The sequence below is a fragment of the Parus major genome, chromosome 1A (assembly GCF_001522545.3).
Source record: "Parus major isolate Abel chromosome 1A, Parus_major1.1, whole genome shotgun sequence".
Lineage (NCBI taxonomy): Eukaryota > Metazoa > Chordata > Aves > Passeriformes > Paridae > Parus > Parus major.
Genome location: NC_031773.1, coordinates 49,846,195 through 49,865,972, shown reverse-complemented (window position 1 = coordinate 49,865,972; position 19,778 = coordinate 49,846,195). Strand labels below are relative to the sequence as shown.

Here is a 19,778-nt window from a genome sequence, read left to right as displayed (position 1 = left end):
TTGAAGGACTGGAAGGCAGAGTTATGCTCTTCACCTCCAGAATCAGCTCAATATACCTCTACTACTTCTGCCCTATATATCTTTTACATACATGTAACTAAGAGTACAAGATCAGCTCCACTACAGAACTGTGTCTTTGCTAAATAGTGCTCAATCTGGACCTGGGTAGCTTTTAAATTAGAAATAATGATTTTAAATTAATATTGGCTTCTTTTGTATGGCTGCATTAGCCCTGAAGGCTAACGTGCTATCCAAAACATGTTTGCAGACCCTTTTCTACTCCAGAGAAAAGGGATTTGTGGATTTGCAGCCTCTTCAATCTTCTACTTAACAGGAGAAAAAGCAACACAGATCTACACCTGTGAAACATCACTGCATGGCTTGGAAAAATGTCATGTTACAGTTTAGGTCTTTTAATCTCACCTAGTGTTTCAAATCCTGCATTTTGGATTGATGCTTTGGGGATGTTAGCTTGGTTTTGCCATGCTATCATTGCACCACCATGTAAAACATAACAGAGACAAGAGGAATGAGGTGCAGCCTTAATCCAAATCCAACCTTGATTAACCTCACCAAATTAAGACAAAACTTTGTATGAATACCACTGTAGTATTCCCCTCAGGCTACGAGCTTCCTGAACCCTTGGTCTGTCACCTGGGCACAGTGTAGGAGGCATTTTCTCCAGGCACTACCCTCTGCAGGGGCAGCTGGCCTCAGCATGCACCCTTGATGCCCACTCTGCCCCACACTTCCACACTTGCCAGTCACATTTCAGACCAGAAGCTGCTTCAAACGTGCCTGGCACATACTCTGAACATGACAGCAAGATGCAGTTTGAAACCAAAAAGGCTTATCATAGAATTATCTTTTAACTCATGTGTCTCATAAAGGAAAATGAAACAGAACCGAACCAAACCAAACCAAAAAAACAAAAATAAAGAAGAAGAAAAGAAGGGTTGGAATCAGGTGTGGGAGGGGGAATGGAGTAACATTTATTAATTAAAATTAAAAACTAAGCATGCTGACATCTGGAGCTAGAACAACCAGCAAAGTCACCACGTTCAGACTCATATTGGCTAGTTCTATCCATCCCAGCATTCTCTTGGGACAGCAGTTCGCCCTAGGCTCTACCACAAGCTCAGTGAAGTACACAGCCTCAAGTACTAGAGCGTGCAGCCACAACAACCTGCTATTACGGAAACAGTCAGTCACCACTGGAGTTAACATTCCAACCTTAACGACTCCCGCAGCACCCCGCCCTCGCCCCCCAGAATGGCTCCCACCCTAGCCCTGTCCCACACCACAATGTTAATAATTATAACAAGCAATAACCCATCTGTTATATCAGAGAAGGGAACAGAGACTCCACTGAGAGATTTAGAGCGGGATGTTAACATTTCTTCAGTCAACTGCACAACAAACAAAAAAAAAAAGAAAACAAAAAAGAAAACAAAACAAAAAAAAACAGGAGAAATAATTCATTGGAGAAATGAAGTTAAGAAATAGCTGACGTGTATTGCTTTTTAACCATGCACTGATGCAAAATTGAAGCTACTGGTATTTTAAAAAGGAAAAAAAAATAAATCTCAGGATAGAGGTACACACGTACAGGCAGAGCTGCTCATTTCAAAGCAATCTGCAAAGTCTACTTATGTGTACTTCAAATAAAACCAAAAATGGGGATCATAATGGCCATGGTGCATTCTTGTCATAGGAGCAATGAGTGTGGACAGCTGGGAGATTTCTGAGACGGGGATGTATTTAGCATGATCGGCAGGTCCAAACACACCAAAATAGGGTGAAGGAAAGAGGAAGAACTGTTGCAGCTACACTTTGTTTTCTCATAAATCCTTTCATCAAGCTCTGGGACAATACAGAGCAGACACTGTACAGGTTGCCTTACCCAGCTGATGTTCCTGTTCTCCATAACCCAGGATCCACTTATATAATTCAATAAATGCATCTAAAGCCTGGTCAGCTTGTCCAATGCACCAGATATTTTCTCCTACTGTTCCTGTTTACACAAAACTTGTAACTGATATGCAGAGCTCATCTGCAAGCTCAGCTGCAGGGTCCTACGACCCTTAGTGATTTCTGGTGCCACCCACTTCAGGTACTCCAGTAAATATAAATTATAACAGCATAGAGCATCTGCAACCACAGCAACAAAGAGGAAAAAATGTGTTTCCAAATGAAAGAAATAATTATTAAAAAAAAAAAAAGGAAAAAGAAAAAAGAAAAAAAAAGGGAAAAAGAAAAAAAAGAAAAACAGCCCTTGCCAGCTTCAACACATTCCTTCAGTGCCACAGCCAAACTGCAACAGAAAAAAACACTGAGTGGCATAGTGCCTGAAACTCAGGACAGCCATGCAAACTCCCACTCCATCTATTTGATTCCACAGGGATAGGTTACCCATACAGGTTCAGTTTTTTAAAATCTCTAGTCTCATCTCAGAAGTAGTAAGTGTGGCTGAGCTTCTTTGCGAAGATGTTATGTCAGAGACGTTTCTATCAATTGGACAGATTAATTACTGCCTCCATAAGGAAATGGGAACTAGTGAGAATGCTTATCCATTTTTAATGGGCATTAAAAACAACCAAAAGGACTGTGTAAATCAAGATTAGCCCTTTTTGGTGCAGGCTTTTGGATTGTCTTGGGAGCATGTGAGAGAAATGAACACCAGGCTAAATGCTGCTTATCTTGATTCAAGTTCTTTTTCTCTATCTGGCCTTCCAGTCTTGCTGGGGCTATGCTGGATCCCTTCCCCCCATGCAGTGCTTGAGCCTACAGACCTGAGCTCTCAAATAGCTGTATTGCTTGGGTATGAACAAATGCCCAAATTTAAAATGACTCTTCTGTGATGCTATTGTCCTTGACTCATCAACAAAGCAATATTTTCTTTTAAATTCCTTCTTTAACATTAGATGGCAGCTTTTTCAGTATTATGTTTTCTCATAAATAAGACAAACATGGAAAAACAACATATATACAGGAAGCTGCAATCCCAACTAAAGCAGCATTCCAATTACTGAGTGTGTTGATGAAAATAAATTAACATTTTATGCAGTTCAGCTCAAGTACATCTTCTCCTCCACTCTTCAAGTCCGTATCAGGTGATCAATCCAACGAGAGCAAGAGGAAACCCAAAACTACAGCTTACTATGGCAGCGTGGTATAAACCTCCCTTTTCTTTTTCCCTTCCTGCCTTAGAAGGGCACACAAAGTATGTCACTGCCCTCTTTACTCCAAAGAGCCTTTCTGCCCCTAGGACACAAGTGCATCCATAACTGCCGAGAAATGTGTAACTCATGGTAGGTACATTTTACTGCTTGCCAGGTTTAGGCAGTGAGGCCAATTCTAGGATCTTTAATTTGTTATCGCTCAGATGTATCTTCTCCACCCCCATACTTCCATATAACAGAAGCTAAGAAGCAGAAAGGGCTAGAAACGCTTCTGGTATTTCTGTACTAGAAGGGTGGCATACGTGCACCAGGAATGAGCATGAATGAATTAGAAGAGGTGACAGGACAACAGTGTCCATTGCAGCAGGTGCTTCTACATGGTAATGGGACAAGCATGACCTTGTTAACCCTTCCACTGAATTAAAGTTTTGGTGGTTTTCATTTTTTTGTTGGTTTTTGTTTGTTTTTTTTTATTTTGAGTGAAATGCCACTTGGTATGAAATCTGGACACACGCCACCCTGCTACAGCGGGGGCTTGGCTCACACGTGAGTCTGCGCTGCTCTAAAAAAGCCTCTGTTCCCATCTCTAATGTGGTGCTGGAATGGTTAGTATAATTCAGTTTTTTCCACTGCAATCCACAATCTGATTGGTTGGCAGGTCACACTGGCACTCCTACCTGAGGTATTTTAGCGCTAATGATTGGTTCCTGTAAGACTATTCTATAACAGAACACAGGAAGAGCAGTTCAAAAAAACACAGCTGTGGAAAGAAACAATCATACAAACAGCCCACAGCGGGGCTCACCAGCCTTTTCTTTCCAGTGGATGCAAGCACGCTTTTCACAGGCAGGAGCAGTCTTCGCACCGGTGGGTTTGTTTGGGTTTCCCCCCCACCACCCAGATTGACCCCATTGTAGAAGAAAGATAACCTTTCTTATGATCCGAAATGAAGCCCTCTGCATCCTGGGGCAGGTTGTTTTATCAATTCAGGTGTCTTGCCAGAGTGGGACGCATCCAACAACAGAGATGGAATGCCTTCTTCACAGAAGAAATGGCTAGCAGGATGGTTGCCCCAGGAAAGAAAAAAGGAGTGAGGAAAAGGAGGAGGAGGAAAATGAGAAATCGGTGCATAGCATATATGCAGAAAAAGCAGCCCAAACTTGGGACACTTCCCTTTCATCTTGCCTATCATTAACCACACCCTGCCAGCTCAGCTTCTTTCCGCAACCCTATGGACTCGGAAATCTTAAGAGAACCTCAATTTAACTTCCCCCCAGTCCTAACTGAAGTATCCTCTGCCATACCTTCCAGAACCTGGATAAGCCTATCACAGCAACCAGAGGGATGGAAGCACTGCAGTGAAAAGCACAACAAATCAGCGAGATACAGGGACATTGAAGTCACTCCACCTGTGCCAAGCAAATTGTCTGGAAGGGCAATTTCAAGTTTGGATAACAACTTTTTCCTGAGCTCCATTGGAGGGCTCTGGCCAGCAATAACATAGGAAAAAGCACCACCATCTACTTAGATGCAGTCCTCTCTTCTATCATCCTGCTTTCTGACAGTGACACCACTGCAACCAACAGCAAAGTCACCAGAAATCCACCTAATGGGTCTATAACCTGATCTGGGAGCTTGGCTTTGTGTTACATGGTGGTATTGCTCTGCAGCACCAAGTGGTTACTGGTGTTCATCACTGCTAAAGCTTCTGTCCTTACATGTTAAATAAGCCTCTCCTCTCCAACAAAAGCTCTGAAGGAGCTTTCTCAAAAGAAATAAGGAGTAACCCTGGTCTTCCCTTTCAACATGGCAGCCTTTTATATGCCACACTCTGTGGGAAGAGGCACTAAGTACCACTCATTTTCTTGGTTACTTGCCATAGCAAAGTCAGTGTATGTAAAGATAGTGTTTTAGGAGTGAGGCAGGAAAATGCAGAACCTTCTGTAGTCCTTGACACAGCTTTATAAAGAAACACTTGACTAGGCAGATCAATCTTTAAAGGACTGCACACACGATAGTAAATGGAAGAGTGAAGAAATGCACGCAGTTCTCTCTATCTCAGACAGCACATCTTCCAACTGCTGTACCTAGGCTGGAAAAAGCACCTGTCCAGAACTTGATCCTCCATATAAGCCAACACAATCCAAAAGCTAGTTCCATCCATTATCCTGAGTCTAACCCCAGGGTCCTCTTTATAAATGTCAGGAATAGCACCTTCAAAGGAATGGGAATGTGAAATTCGTGCTGACAATTGTGCCACTACCCAAACTATACAAAACTTCCCAGCTCCAGAGAGCTATGACCTACAATACCACAACTGGGAACTCTTGATAAAGCCAGGCAGGCCACGAGTTGCAGTGGCAGATGTGGCCCTGAACATTTTTATTTTGATAGGCAATTTTCCTGCTCTGCAACAGCTCTCCCTTGTAGAGGAAAGCACTCTTCTCACTGGCCAGTTCAAACACCTCCATCCACAACCCATCTACGTACACACAGAGACCCTGGAGATTTACAATACAGACTGACTGGGTAGGACAAAGACAATGACAGGACAAAGTCTCCAGTAGGATCACAGCTAATTCCCAAACAGGAGGAGGCTGCTGACTCTCGTAACCGAATATCTCCACATATTTGTACTTTACAATTCCCTGAAGAGGCGAGAGAATCTAGCCTATTTAGGTGCCATTCCTACCAGCAAAATGAGATGTCAGTTTTCAGTCTAGCATTTCAGCCTCCATTTTTAATTAGCCCCAGTGTCTTCCCCAAAGGGATAATCTCCACATCCCAGTGGCACATGAACATTTTAAAACATACAACTTGTTCAGTGTAGTGTGGGCTGCACAAATCAAACCTGAAAGGGCCCCAAGAGGGAAGAGAAAGGGGAGGGAAGATGGGGAGAAGGAAAGGGAAGGTCTGAGGCTAAACCAGTCCTGTTATTTTTATATCCAAATTATGTAAATGAGAGAAGTGTTGAGAGAAATTTTAATTTGCTAATCATCTCTCAGGTTGATTAGTACCAGTGTGCATGTGGGGGACAGGACACCCAATAAACTGACCCTGGCAATGATCAGGAAACCCAAAGGCTTAGGTTTTGCACCCAGGGGCAAGCGCAGTGACAGAGAAGCATGCTTGCATTCCTAAATATATAAATATATATATCCACAAGGAAGAAGAAAATTAAAGTAAATGATATTTAAAAAACCAAACCAAACCAAACGAACAAACCAAAAGAAAAAGAAAAGAAAACAAAAAAAAAAGGCTGGCTTGTCAGGGGTTGGGGACAAGAAGGCTCCGGTGTGTGTACTTACATAGAGGTCAGCACCGTAAAATCCGTCCTGGTAAACCACACTGCAGAAAATCCACACAAAAACAAAAAAACAAAACAAAAAAAAACAAACAAACAAAAAACAAAAGAACAGAAAACACATTCCGGTTATTGAGGACGGCAGCATGCACATGCGTTTTACACAGGCAGGTGATGTATGAATCCACAACCTGGGCTTTTGGCAGGAGCAAATCAGCGAGAGAACGTGTGTGCGCACGCACGGCTCCAAGTCATCTTCCATGGCATGCAAAGGGGGAAGGGGTGGGCAGAGGGGGAGACAGTATGCGAAGGAGAGAGGGAGGGGAACCACCATCTTGTACAGTAAATATTGACTCAAAAAGATCTGACGTCCTGAAGAGAGACACAAGGGTTTAGAAACCTCCACTGTGATTATTCTCCTGGAATGATTTTAGTTACCCCCTAAAACACATGGAAACGTTGGCTTCGTGAAGTGGGCTTGTGGAATTGAGGAGCCCCTCACAGAAGGCATCCCACAGGGGCTGGAGTCACCTACATCAGGAAGTGTGGTTCAGAGACTTGTGCCTGATTACATTTCTCAGGCTTCACAGGGCTGCATGAATTTTGTTTCTGACATCCATACATCACCTGCTTTTACCCTGCACATTAGACATGCGATAAGATTTGGCTGATCACACAAGCATGCAAAGTATTATTATTCAGCATCTTAAAGAACCGATGCAACACCTCAGGAAAACAAGTCAATCAATTCTGATCAAAGTAAACACAGAGAAATGTAATTGAAAAGAAAAAACCAAAAATACCCACAATGCATTGCTTTCACAAGCAGAGATAATGAGCTAAAAAGGTTAGGTGACTGGTCCAAGATCCGAAAATTGAAAGGTGCAGTGGGAGTCCCTGGTAGTAATGACTTATTCCATAGCAGAGAGGAGCAACTGGAAGGGTTTCCATGGGATGGTGCTTTTTCTGCTTTAAGCCATAGTTTTGTTTCTCTCAGAACTTCAAGCACAAGAACTGTTAAACAGAGCCTGGGGTTCCCAAATAGCTGCTCTTACCAGAGCATTCACTACCTTAAGACTACACAGCTCACTCTGGGGACAGGGGTTGGGGAAGGATGAGGAAGGAAGAGAGGGGATGCCCCCCACCCATTTGAGTTCAGCATGTGCTTCACATACTGAGGAATTTCCTCCAGCTTTGTCCTCTGAAGAGCTCCACACAAACTTGCTCAAGGCTTTAAAAAGCATTAACCCCACCATCTGTGATGCTCATGGATCTGATGTGCATGACTTACCCATAGCATAAAGGAAAAAGAAGGTATGGAACACTAGCTATTCTTTTGACTATCATTTTTTACTCATCAGATGGAATGTGAAATGCTGCCAAGAGCCTGCCACCCTCAGACACCCACCTATTGTAAGGCACACACACACAAAAAAAGCCCAGCAGATCTTGCCAAAATTCTGCATGCTATTACTAAAAAAGTAAAACAAAAAAAAAAAATCAAAAAAAAATCTTGCAGTGTTAGCTACTGCTTGAATAATTTAGTCTTGCTGCCTTCCCCAGGAGAAGTACACTCCATTCCCAATGGACAAAGTTACTGTAGTCTCCAAGAGCGCTGGGAGCAGGTATGAAGATAGAGACCCTTGTTAGAGGAAGAGGGGAGCCACTTCAGCAGGGAGAAGCAGGCCATAAGATCATGTTTGTTGAAGCTAATTTTTTACAACCACATAACAAAGAGTTTGGCTCCTGGGGCAGTGACTTACATTGCTGGGTTCTCTATCTAGGACCAGGAGTGTTTTAGCAGTGATACTCCACCTGCTCCTGCAGGAAAGGCAAACGCACGACAGAGGAAGTGACTTGGTTTATGAACAGGTTAGCAGTTTTAACAGTTATTCCAAACACAATCAGTTGGATGAACATAAGCATTACCACATTGGATCAGGCCACTATTTCTGTCAGCAAGAGATGCTAGCATCAGCTCTCCAGAGAAAACTGCAAGGAACACTAGTAACAGGTAAGAGTAAGGCTTCCTGGATCCAAACACCCGAACACATGTGAATCCTCCATCTCTCTTTTAGTTTGGATTTGACTGACATCAACTTCCAGGGCTGAAATTTAGCAAGGTTTATTTATATGGTAAAATATCTGTATTTGTGATTCTTAATGCTAGCAAAAACTGAGAGAATTCCTTCATCTGAGAGCCACATTCCAGTTATGCAGCTTGACCAGAAGTAAAAAACAGTCTGGCAGCCAGTCAAATCTTGGTGCAATCTGTAAAAAGCCTACTAGCTGAGCTAATACACATCCAAGGGACAAAGAAATAGGCTGTTTTTCTAAAGAAGCCAGCATATCATTTAGGTGTACCAACAGCTGACTGTGTTGTAAAAGGAACAAAAAACCACTTCAAACCCTCAAAGCTATTTGCTGCCCTGTATCTAGTCTTCTATCTACTTTGGCTCCAATCAGTGAATCTCGTATATATTTACACTCCTAGACTGAATTATTCCTCACTATGGCAAGTCTATTCCTCACACAGCTACCTAACGACCATGCACATGTCAATGACTAACCTATAGTTTGAGAAATAATATTTATCAAGCTTATTTAGCTTTGAGAGTTTTACAGTAGGTTTTTTTTCAGACTGTCTAGATTCTTACAGCTTTTGGTCTGAAGTGTTATTTGTTAGCATTCTCATTTAAAAAGCGTGGCTGCTATAAATCAGGGCAATATTCTAGTACAGTTTTTACTCATGTTATATATCAGAATTTATAATGTCTCCTTATTTCTACCAAGTGGCACCTCAGATAAAACTGAAGGTTGCATTAGTATTCAAAGTCAGGTATAGGTGACTATCTAACATCACCTCCAACAGTCTAAAAAATTGCTTTCTGAGGTATCAAAAACATTCTCTGGATAAACAACCATGGCCATACATTAAGTATGGGCATTCCACATAAGCATTAGCAAATCCTGAGTTGTTGAAATAAATATTAAAACTATTGAGAATTATGATTTCTTGCACCTTCCTCTGGTTTAGCACTTGTCACTGTCAAAACTTACTCTAACCTGGATGGCGCTCGGGTCTGATCCAGTATGGCAATACCAACGAGCTTTTATTAATCTACATCTGTATTTTTTTATTTTTGCTAAGCTCTCAAATGCTGTGATACCATTAAGTTTGTAACTTAAACAACACTGAGGTTTGTGAAAACCAATTCCTTCTATCAGGTTTGAGTTAACCTGCAGCTTCCTTTACTGCCTTCTTCCATATTTACTCACTATGTCTTGGTCATTCATGTTGCTGACTGATCTTATGGTGTCATCTTTCCACTGGCCAGGAAGAAAGTAACCGATGGAGGGCAAGGTGTCAGGAACATGTGCTCATCCCTGACCCTTTGGAGGTCAACAGTGCCCACATGGAGTGGTGGCTGTCCTACAGGTTACTGCAACATGGAATTGAATAGCACATGTTGTATTATTCCACTAGGAATCAAATCCATTCTACAAAGTATCTTGTAGAGATTCAGACTATGATGACAAGAACCACAGCAGTAGTTACTTACATCACAGTGCTTTGGACTAGGGACAGTTCTGGGCCTCTGTGAATCTGTCTGGCTCACTACTTGTTGAGGGTTGACCTGTAAATGTTTACTAGGTAGTATGCTGTCCATGAAGACATGGCATCAGTCAGCAGGGTCAGAAAAATTCAGTGTAATACCACATAAGATGGTATTTGGAAGGGCTAATTATTGGAGCCTGGCCCATATTTCAACTGAAAATAAACCTTTTACATGGGACTCAGGCTGGATTTACATCAAGGACAAGGCTCTCCCAGTGCCCCACTCCTGACAGCCTCTGGCTAGGAATGCTCTAGCTGTTACTCCCAGGGATGAAAAGCACACTTCTTCCCCTGGTGCAAATATTTCATATTCTGCTAGACAGCAGCACTTAGCTGAGCTTCGCTGCTTTGTTTCACTGTGGAGCACTCCCCAGTAAAACAGGACTGGGCCATTTTTAAAGCAATAGACAGGCAAGTTGCAGGTCAGAGGCTATGGTTAGAGGATAAAGAATGTAAACTAGGAGTGGTGGCAAAAAAGTGGATTTGAAATCCCAGAAGAAACACTGTTCAGAAGACCAATGTTTAGATGAGGTTTCATTTAAAGTCTTCAGGTGAATTAAATACAAACATTGCCAAAATTGCCAAAGAGGAAAGCTAGACAGATACATGACCATTGCATCTTGCTTCCTGGAGCTCCACTTTCAATATCAGACTAGACTCAAAAAGGGTCACAGTAGCTCTCATCACTTAATCTGCTGCAGAAGGTATTGTGTGCTTATCCAGCATATATCAGGCCAGCTCCCTCCACTGATGTGTATGGATTCCACTTTCCTTTTCAATAAAAGATTTATGATTTTTTTTCTTCCCTTTTGGGCCTAGTGTATAGGAAAAGAAGGGTCAGTCCACATCTGTGTTGGAGGATTCGTTTCTACTCCTTTCTGAGAACATTGCCTGGAAAATATGGCAAATAGAACTCCAGAGACAATATGATTAAAGCATCCTCAAAATCAGAAACAAAACAACCAAAAAAAAAGACAGTTTGGAAGGGATTTGCTGATTTAGCTGTCATTCCATCACATTTAAACAAACCAACAAAAACCCAAAACAAAACTCACATATAGACCTAGTTCCCTCTACTTTTAAACAGTGGAATACTCCTTTGTAACAGCATTTTCTGCACTGCATTACTGGTGAAAATCTGAGGGCAAAGAACGCCAAGGCCACAAACTTGCCATTGCTTCATTGCATTATCATTCTCTTTACATCCCAAACACTCCCAGCTTTAAATTAATGGACTTGATTAATCTTTGTTTTAAACCTTTTTAAACCGTCTCCAACAAAGAAAGCAAATCCATTGTGGGTAACTGGCTCTTCTGTGTCCTACTGCCAGATGGTGAGGCATGAAGGTAATGGATAATATTCCTCATTCCTGAATATGGAAACACAAATAGAGTGCAAAGAGCAGAACCTTTTCAGGAATTTTAGATCTTCTCTTTGTGTCCTTCTCAGCAGGACTATAACATATTGGGTCAATGGATGAAAAATACCATATACAGACAAATTGAGAAATTATGAGAAGGAACCCATCAGCACTTTAAGCTATTGCAAGTACTGAAAATTTTTTCAGTCAAGAACTTAACTCAGAAAAATTTAGACTTGCCCCCACTGGATGCCATCATGTGCAGAATGCTCTGGCACTAGCAAGATCTTGACTCTCACCATCCAGACAATTTTAGGGTTTTTTGGTTAACTGATTAGCTATTTGACACGGTTGTGCAGAGCACTCTGCTCCTGTGACCAGTGCTTACCCTGGGTAGGCAGGGATGGCCGTGGGAGGTACTGCCCGCACTGCCCCATACACTGTCCTTCCTCGGCCCCTCAGATGGGCGCCCCGAAATGCGGCGGCTGTGGTGGCTGCAGTTGGATAGGGGAAGCCTGGAACTGTAAAGACAGACAAGGTGGAAGGTGAAAAGGATTCAAGCTCTGACCCAACAAGCACCTGCTTCAAACAAAGTGACATAACAGCTCCACAGCGGTGGGACATTTGGCATCAGTCCTGCAGAGGGACATGCTTATAACCCAGCAAGCATCCCATACATACTTCCTGCTACACCATGGCCTTTGGGGGAAGAAGGGTTGCAGAGAGGTTTGGCATGCAAGAGGTTAATGTTTTGGCATGCCTTACCCACCCCAAATAGGGATCAAATCCCCCCACCTTTTGACACCGCCATGCAGTCTGGTTAGAGTCTGAGAAGCGCGGGGAGTTACTATCAATACAGCACGCAGTTCTTCCAAAACTTCAGAGGCTCTTTAAAATAATTTGTCAAGAGGCCCTTAAAGTCAACCAACTTACATCAGTCTCTTCCCTCCTTTCCCCTCCCACTCTTTGCCACCCAATCCTCTGTATGTTCATTTTAAAGCCTGAAAGACAAGATAGCCCATATAACAGCAGCAGCAATTTCCCATAAAGTGCCAGTTTACTGAGAGCCCACCTTCATTTAATAAGTGTGACCAATAACTGGCACCACATATAGAGATGCCTCTATTATTATGCTTTAAACTGAAGTAAATCGCTCGTGATGAAACTTTGTAAAACCTCAGAGGCATCTGCAAACACATCATGAACAGATACTGAGAGGGAACAAGTCCCAGGGCACAAACCCAACCCAGCGTGCATCCAGGTGCATGCCACTAGGGGCCCTGCAGACCCGCAGTTTAGCAGCTTGTATAATATGTACTTTAGGGATTTGTCTGTTTGGTTTCAATTTCAAAATGAGGAGGAGAGCAAGGAGAGCAAGCCTATTCCTCACACACCCTCCCCTTGTTCTGCAGCCTCCTCGTCGTTCAGAAGGACCCATTCAGCAGTACAGCAAGACGCTGCAGATGAACAAGATACAACAACTGCACACTATACTTTGGCTCAAGGTAAATTCATTCCCAGCGAGACCCATCCTTTCAAGTATATATTATACAGACTGGAGGGAAGAAGGGTAACAGGTCATCATTAACTCAAACACAGTAACAATACAGGGGCCATTGAGGGCTACTTACTGATTAAAGGAATGTAAGTGTTAATACCCCCCCTTCCTGACAGGGGCACTGCGGCGTCATTGCCCAGCGAGACATCTGCTTGAAAGCTGGACGCTAATTCAATTTTAAAAAGAATAAAAAACAAAAAACAAAAACAAAACTGTAAAAAGGTTATAAAGAAACAGCAGATTCAGAACATAAACAAACACCACTGCAGTTAAATGGCAGAAGTGGAAGTGTCTACTTAAGCTCTACCTGCATATAACTCAGGGCCGTACACCGCTCCAACCACAGGACTCAACTTCCAACCTGAAACAACAAAGACTGCAGTGAATGCCAAAATCTACACCAAGAGAAGGAACGGGCAGCGTGGGTAGGGGGAATGGTCTCTTGCATGCGCCCCAGCTTCACATGCACAGCTCTTTCCAATTTCTGCTTTGCCTCAATCCCCCTTGGTGTAGATGGAGGCCAACTGCCTTTTCCTAACGTCAAGCTCTAGGTCCAGATTGCTGTATTGGAGGGAATCACAAAACATCAGCTGATCCACAGCAGGCAGAGGCACTGCTTTGGGAATGCCAACTACCTTATATGCATATTCGCCATGAGCACCATGCGACCTGGCATTCCCTGCAGGAGCCTTGCTGACAGCTCCTCCCTACTTTCACTGGGAACACTGCAGATCCAAGCCCTCTCTAAAGCCACCAGCCCAGACTGTCATCTCAGGCAAGTCAATTTATAGCTCTGAATTCTCAAAAAACCCTTCTGTTTTGTCTGCTAGATATCTGCTAAAAAGCAACAGTGTCTGAATTTCCTCATTAACTGCATTATGCAACTATAGTTCATAAAACCAAATCATTCTATTCATCTCACACTTTCTCCTCACTGTTATTTTAGCATTTCTTGCCCTCTTTATGCTGCTTTTCAGGTGAAAGCCTTCACAGAGAAATGATTTCAGTATAATCTGGATAATTGGCAAGAACTGCAAATCACCAAGATAAAAGCAACAAGAGAGTAAGGCTTAAAGAAGTATGGGGATGAGTTGGTACATATTTCCAGTCGTATCTAGAAACCTATCTGTCTTTTCCCCCTCCATCTTTCTAATGGGGGAGGAAAGAGGTATAAAGTTAATGTGATCTGGGCTGGCTTCCACAAAGCATTCCTTTCAGGAAAGATCTTAGCTGTTCAGCTAGCAATCACAGAGGCATTTTTATTTAAATAAATCTATATGCTTCCTCTGTCTCGGAGCCCCGGTGCACTTGCTGAACTTTTAACACCTCTAACCACTCTAGAAGCCCTATGAACAACTCTGTGAATCGCAGCCCATCAACAGCACCCCTTCACCTGCTGGCAGAGTATCAATGACAGATGCAGAGCAGGCTCTCACTGCAAGTACAGGCACACTGCTGCTGCACTGCTCACCTTGATGGCGAAATATTCCAGTGGTGGCAACAAGTGGACTATCAAGTCTCAAATTCAATAACAGTTGTGCAAACATACTTGCCAGTATGCCTTAAGCCTGGTCTAATACTAAATTCCCTTGCATAGCTTTAAAGCTGGCTTTAAATTGCTGGCTGCAAAAGCAAAATATGCTAGTACATTATCACTTTCACAAGTAAGCCAAGTTTTGTTACCAAACAGTCACATTCATGAAATATTATGCCCTTGCTTTCAGGACAATATACCAGGGAAGCATTGCCTTTTGCTACACAGTTTCCTAGTTCCTTCCAGGTACTGTGACCCAGAATCCCAGGCCTTTTGCTTGGCCCTATTTCCCCAGTTCTGTACCCATAGTAAGATTTACTTGCAGGGGCCACTCAGTAAGCCAGCAGCAGAGCAACATAAAAAGTGTTTATCTTCTGAGTTTGGAGTCTTGGTAATCAAAACAGATTCTCACACTAGCAACTACCTGTACGCAGCTTCTTGCCTTGATGAAACTGTTTGGGAACATTTTCACACCGAAAAGAGCTTTGCTGCTTGTTTCAGATTCAAAATCCTTATCAAAGCTGAATTCAGCTCTGCTGGGAGAATAACTTTTTAGCATTTTAAATGCTAAAATTTTAAAATTTTAGCTATATATGCCTATGAAGTAAAATGACTGCACAGAGAAACAACAAGATATCCCAATGAAACAGGATTCTTCATTACCCAAACAACTTGGTCTTTCTCTGTTTAGGTTCACTGGAAAATTACTGAACACAGGCACACTCTGAAACAAAAAGCAAGCAAACAAGCAGTGCAAATGCTCTGTTTTGCTGGTTGCTTGGGAACAGCTGTACTTTTACAGACAGAACCTAAACGGACCTATCTTAAGTTATTAAGCTAATTATGCACCTTAAGTTATGTTTCTGCATTCATATTTAGGTATCTAAGTGATGGCAGTGAGACACAGGAGTTCTGCACACCATACAGAATCAGCTTGCAGTAGTAGGGCAGGCAACCCATTGGTCCTTGGCACCTTTACCCATCTTGGCCACTCTGGGCATGTCCCTACTTCTCTCTGTCCCCAGTTCTCCATCTGGAAAATGGTATTCTTCCACAAAAACTTTAGGGTTACACTGGATGGTATAATTATACAAATTAGAGTTTGTGGGGTTTTATTGGTTTCTTTTGGTCCGGAGCAGAAGTCATAACTGTTCACTTTTGTCTTTCTTCAGCTCATCATTAGTACAAACAGTCTCTCTTACCATTTGCATAAGGTGTGACCATCTTCTTATTGGTCATCACTCTTGCAGTGGCATTGTTAACCTAAAAGTAAGAAAGGGGAGGGGGAGGAGAGGGAAGGAAGCACAGAAAGTTAGGAAAAATGGTGAAAAACTCTCAGGTATCACACACACACACACACACACATACACACTATACTTCTCTGAGCAAAAAAAAATTAAACAGCTAATTTTACATTAATGCAATCATTAAATTACTTTTAACAGATGCCATTTAATTATAAAAGTTACAGCTAAACGTGGCATTTTAAAATTATGCATTAAACAAAAGGCCAACAAGAGTAAAGTGCAGATTCTCCACCACCCTGACATCCCTAGGCACGGGATTATTTACAGCTCAGTGATCAAAAGGGCAAAACCCTAGATGCTTTGTCCAGGTTCTGTTCAAGAGGCAGGAATAATTTCTGCAGCCCAGGGCAGGGGATTGAACCAGGTGACGTACAAGCTGACTTGTGTCTCAAGCCCACTGCTGGAATTGGGGCCCAGCAGGTCACTGGCAGGACACTTGGGTAGAAAAAGGTAGCCTGGAGTCCCTCAGCATTAGATTTGAACTCCCAAGGCTTGAGGAAATCTCTGGAACATGACCAACTGTTTCAGTGATCTACGTTTACTGATTTACACCCACCATTTTCAGGTCTTTTTCCAGATTATTTTTTCCTTGTCACAAATCTCATGGGACAAAAAGAATACATAGCAGCAGACCTGGACCATTTTTGGGTTTACTGTGCCCTCCACCCTCTTTACAGAGCTGTGCGTAGTTCCAAGCGGTTTGACTGCTCAAGCAAGTGGGGTGTTACTGCAGAGATGGTGCTGATAAAGAAAAGATGAACTAGTTTGGAAGCCAAGTTACTGCAGCCCCGTGTCAGCCTCAAAGCTCTTGCAAGAAGGGTGAAGTCTTTATGTATCATCAATAATTTATCAAAACCCATGCCAAATGGGAATGGAGGCCAGGGTGAAGAAGAAAAGAAAAGAAAACGGATACAAGAATAGAAGCTGCCTCGGGCCCTTGAGATGTTGGGTGTACACAGGGTGGGGAGTCCAAAGCTACATTTTACTCTTGTTTCAGACCCAAAACAATAGAAACATTACACATTTAAAAAAGAAAGAATGGGAAACAACAATGATGAGACTGAGAGCATGCAGTTAAACACACACAGATAAAAAAAAGAAAGAAAAAAAACACACCACAATTGATTCAGAGGGTGGGGAGGGGAGGAGTGAGGGGGTAGGGTCTCACAGACAATCATTAGATGGAGCGAGTGCCTGAAATCAGCTGCTACAGCGAAGTGCAACACAAGCACTTAAAGGAAAAATTGCCAGAACCAGTCAGAAACCACCAGTCAGCAAAGAGACCAACAGCTGCATTTAACTTAGTAAAGAAATAAACTGGGGAGGGGGCAGAAAGAAAAAGAGAGAAAACAAACAGTAACAGCTACAAACAGGTCTCAGATAGAAAGAGCAGCAGAAGGGGCAGGAGAGAGAGAAGAGGAAATGGGTGCATTAATAAAAACCAGCCAAACTGGAGTTCAGTAACTCTGAGTAAGATGTGCAAGGGGAAATCACCATGAAGTCAGTAATCAAACAGCTCAGACTGCTACAAAACAATATGTACATCCAAAGTCCAGGCGGCATTACTCAACAGCATTGAAAATAAAAGGGGGAGAAGGGGAAGGAGGTGGGTGGGGACAACAAGTCAAATCACATTTCGTAGTGTTAATGTGAGATGGCAGATGGATTTTTTCTTTCTTAATTTTTTTTTGTAATTTTAAGAAAAATTTAAAAAAAAAAAAAAAGAAAAAGCTTCTTCTCTAGCACTTTTGTTTCACTTACCGCCAACTCGTACCATCGCCAGCATTGTGTATAGTTACCATGGAAAGAGTGAGTCAAGTGAAGGGCCCTAAACGCTAAACCATCGGAAAGGGAAATAAAAAAAAAACAAAACAAAACAGAAAAAAAAAAAGAAAAAAAAAAAAGCAAAATATGCAGACATCTTACTCAAAAACGGCGGCTTTTTTTGTTTCAATATTTGTACTTTTTGGTTTGTGGTTTTTTGTTTTTTTGGTTTTTTTTTAAAGAAAGAAGGAGAGAGGGATGATGCCAGTTAGCCTTCAACACAGTGGAACACCAAACTGGTCAACACCAGGCATGCCCAACATATGGCCACGATGGCCAACCAACATTAACCCTTCCCCCTCCCCAGTGGTGAGAGCTAGCAAACTTTTAGGATTAGCTTTCACCAAACCTATTCTTGACCACGGGCAGATCAAGAAACCAGCAATGTGTATAGCACAGCCCACTCGGGGCTGCTGCCCCACACGTCCCCACCCCTCCCACAAGCATCATCTCACACTTGCATGGAGGAGAACTGGCCTCAGAGGAAAGAGAGGATACTGGCTGGCCCCCTGCTTTCTTTTTTGGACACAGTTAGAAGTTGGACAGTACTCTTTCAGTTAGTTTTGTTCAGGCCTGGTAACAGGAAATCGGAGCCTCGCAAACTGAAGCAAAGGAAAAATCAAGACAGCAGAAGGGCAAAAATTTGGAGTGGGTGGGAATAAAACTTAAGAAAAGAAGAAAGAAAAGGAAAAAAAGATACCCAAAGCAACAATAAAAATATTCTGTAAAGGGTGTAAACTTCTATACATTTCAGTGCAGGGAGGTGAAGGACACAGACACAAACACACGCACACACAAGACTGGGATCCAAATGTGAAATAAGTGAGGCAAGACACAAAAAGAAATCAAAAGAATAAATATAAAGAAGAAATTGAATTACTGAAGACATGCACCTCGATTTTACGGCCCTCTACCACGGTGCCGTGTAATTTCTCCCTGGCCCTGTCTGCATCAGCACTATTCTCGAAAGTTACGAACCCGAATCCCTGCATGCAGCGGGAGAAGGGGGGAAAACATGCACATCGTTATATATTGAAATACTGATCTCTAGGTAAATAGAGAAAAAATATCACAGTATGAAATCGACATCAGCACAACTCAGCAATAACCTCCTAGAGTCACATTGTTGGTTCATGCATGTTTCATAAATGAAAGAAATTAAAATCAATAAAAAAGGAACTGTAATCATAATAAGAATAATAAGAATAATTTAAAAAAAAAGAAAACATAAAAGCAATTGAGGCCAGACCAAAAAAGAATACAAAGTTACTCGAGACAATTTTTCATTTTGCTTTGTTTTGGTTTTTTGCTTAAAAACACTAAACCCTGCTCTGACATGACAAGCTGGGCCAGCCCAATTGGGGCTTCACTCCCCTCTCAATGAACACAGATTTTGTAGGTCCCCACCCCAACCCAGACACAGTACAGGACCATCAACACTGAGCAGCACTTTGTTTTCTTGAGAAACTGCTAAAAGAGTGAGCAGCAATCTGAGTTCATGCCTGGTACCACGAATTCTGCGAAGCTTTGGGGCAAGTCAAACACTGAACCTTGTTCTTCCCACCTGTAGTATGGAGACAGTAATAATTACCTACCTTAGAACACTGTTGAGAGGAAGGGCTCTTTGTAAAGCATCCCTTGTAAGCTCTTCAGGGCACAGATCATGTCTATTCCTAAGCCTATAACTTCCCCAATGATACATGGGTCCCTGGAAGTAAGGAGGGCTTCTAGGTGGCACCATAAAATAAGCATATTTAATGTGAAGATTTAGAGTATCACATACTGTAGATCCAAAATATTCTTATCTCTGAGTACTGTGGTGGACTTGACTGTAAATCTAAACACTTAAATACTGATTCATTGGTCAAGGTAGGTTTTGTATGACACTGCTCACCCTCTGCTACCTCTCCCTCCCGCCCTGCTACCTATCTTACTCAGCTTTGTTCTGAGATGGCAACCTCTGCGCTGTGGATAGCAACAGATCTCTGCCTAGTTAGACCATGAAATTTCCAGAAAAATTGACATGCCCTGCTTGGAGCAACCACAAAGGCTCGAGGATTGCCAAAACATCACTTTAGTTAGACAAATTC

The 19,778-nt window shown here is 42.3% G+C and overlaps 1 protein-coding gene across 15 annotated transcripts in view; it reads right to left on the bottom strand.

Annotated features, from left to right (window-relative positions):
- The window catches only part of RBFOX2 (RNA binding fox-1 homolog 2), a 170,984-nt gene that overhangs the window by 9,689 nt on the left and 141,517 nt on the right, over window positions 1-19,778 (bottom strand). For 4 of the 15 annotated variants that reach the window (XM_015628164.2, XM_033514300.1, XM_033514302.1 and 1 more), the window contains 6 exons: window positions 18,582-18,674; window positions 15,760-15,820; window positions 13,331-13,384; window positions 13,097-13,189; window positions 11,854-11,986; window positions 3,860-3,902 (listed from right to left, as the gene is read on the bottom strand). In XM_015628164.2, coding sequence (XP_015483650.1) covers window positions 3,860-3,902; window positions 11,854-11,986; window positions 13,097-13,189; window positions 13,331-13,384; window positions 15,760-15,820; window positions 18,582-18,674 — 477 coding nt within the window. Of the gene's footprint in view, window positions 1-6; window positions 1,410-3,859; window positions 3,903-4,111; window positions 4,238-6,490; window positions 6,531-8,249; window positions 8,308-11,853; window positions 11,987-13,096; window positions 13,190-13,330; window positions 13,385-15,759; window positions 15,821-18,581; window positions 18,675-19,778 lie in introns of those variants that run through there. The other 11 variants (XM_015628165.2, XM_015628166.2, XR_001521680.2 and 8 more) reach the window with 10 other exon arrangements.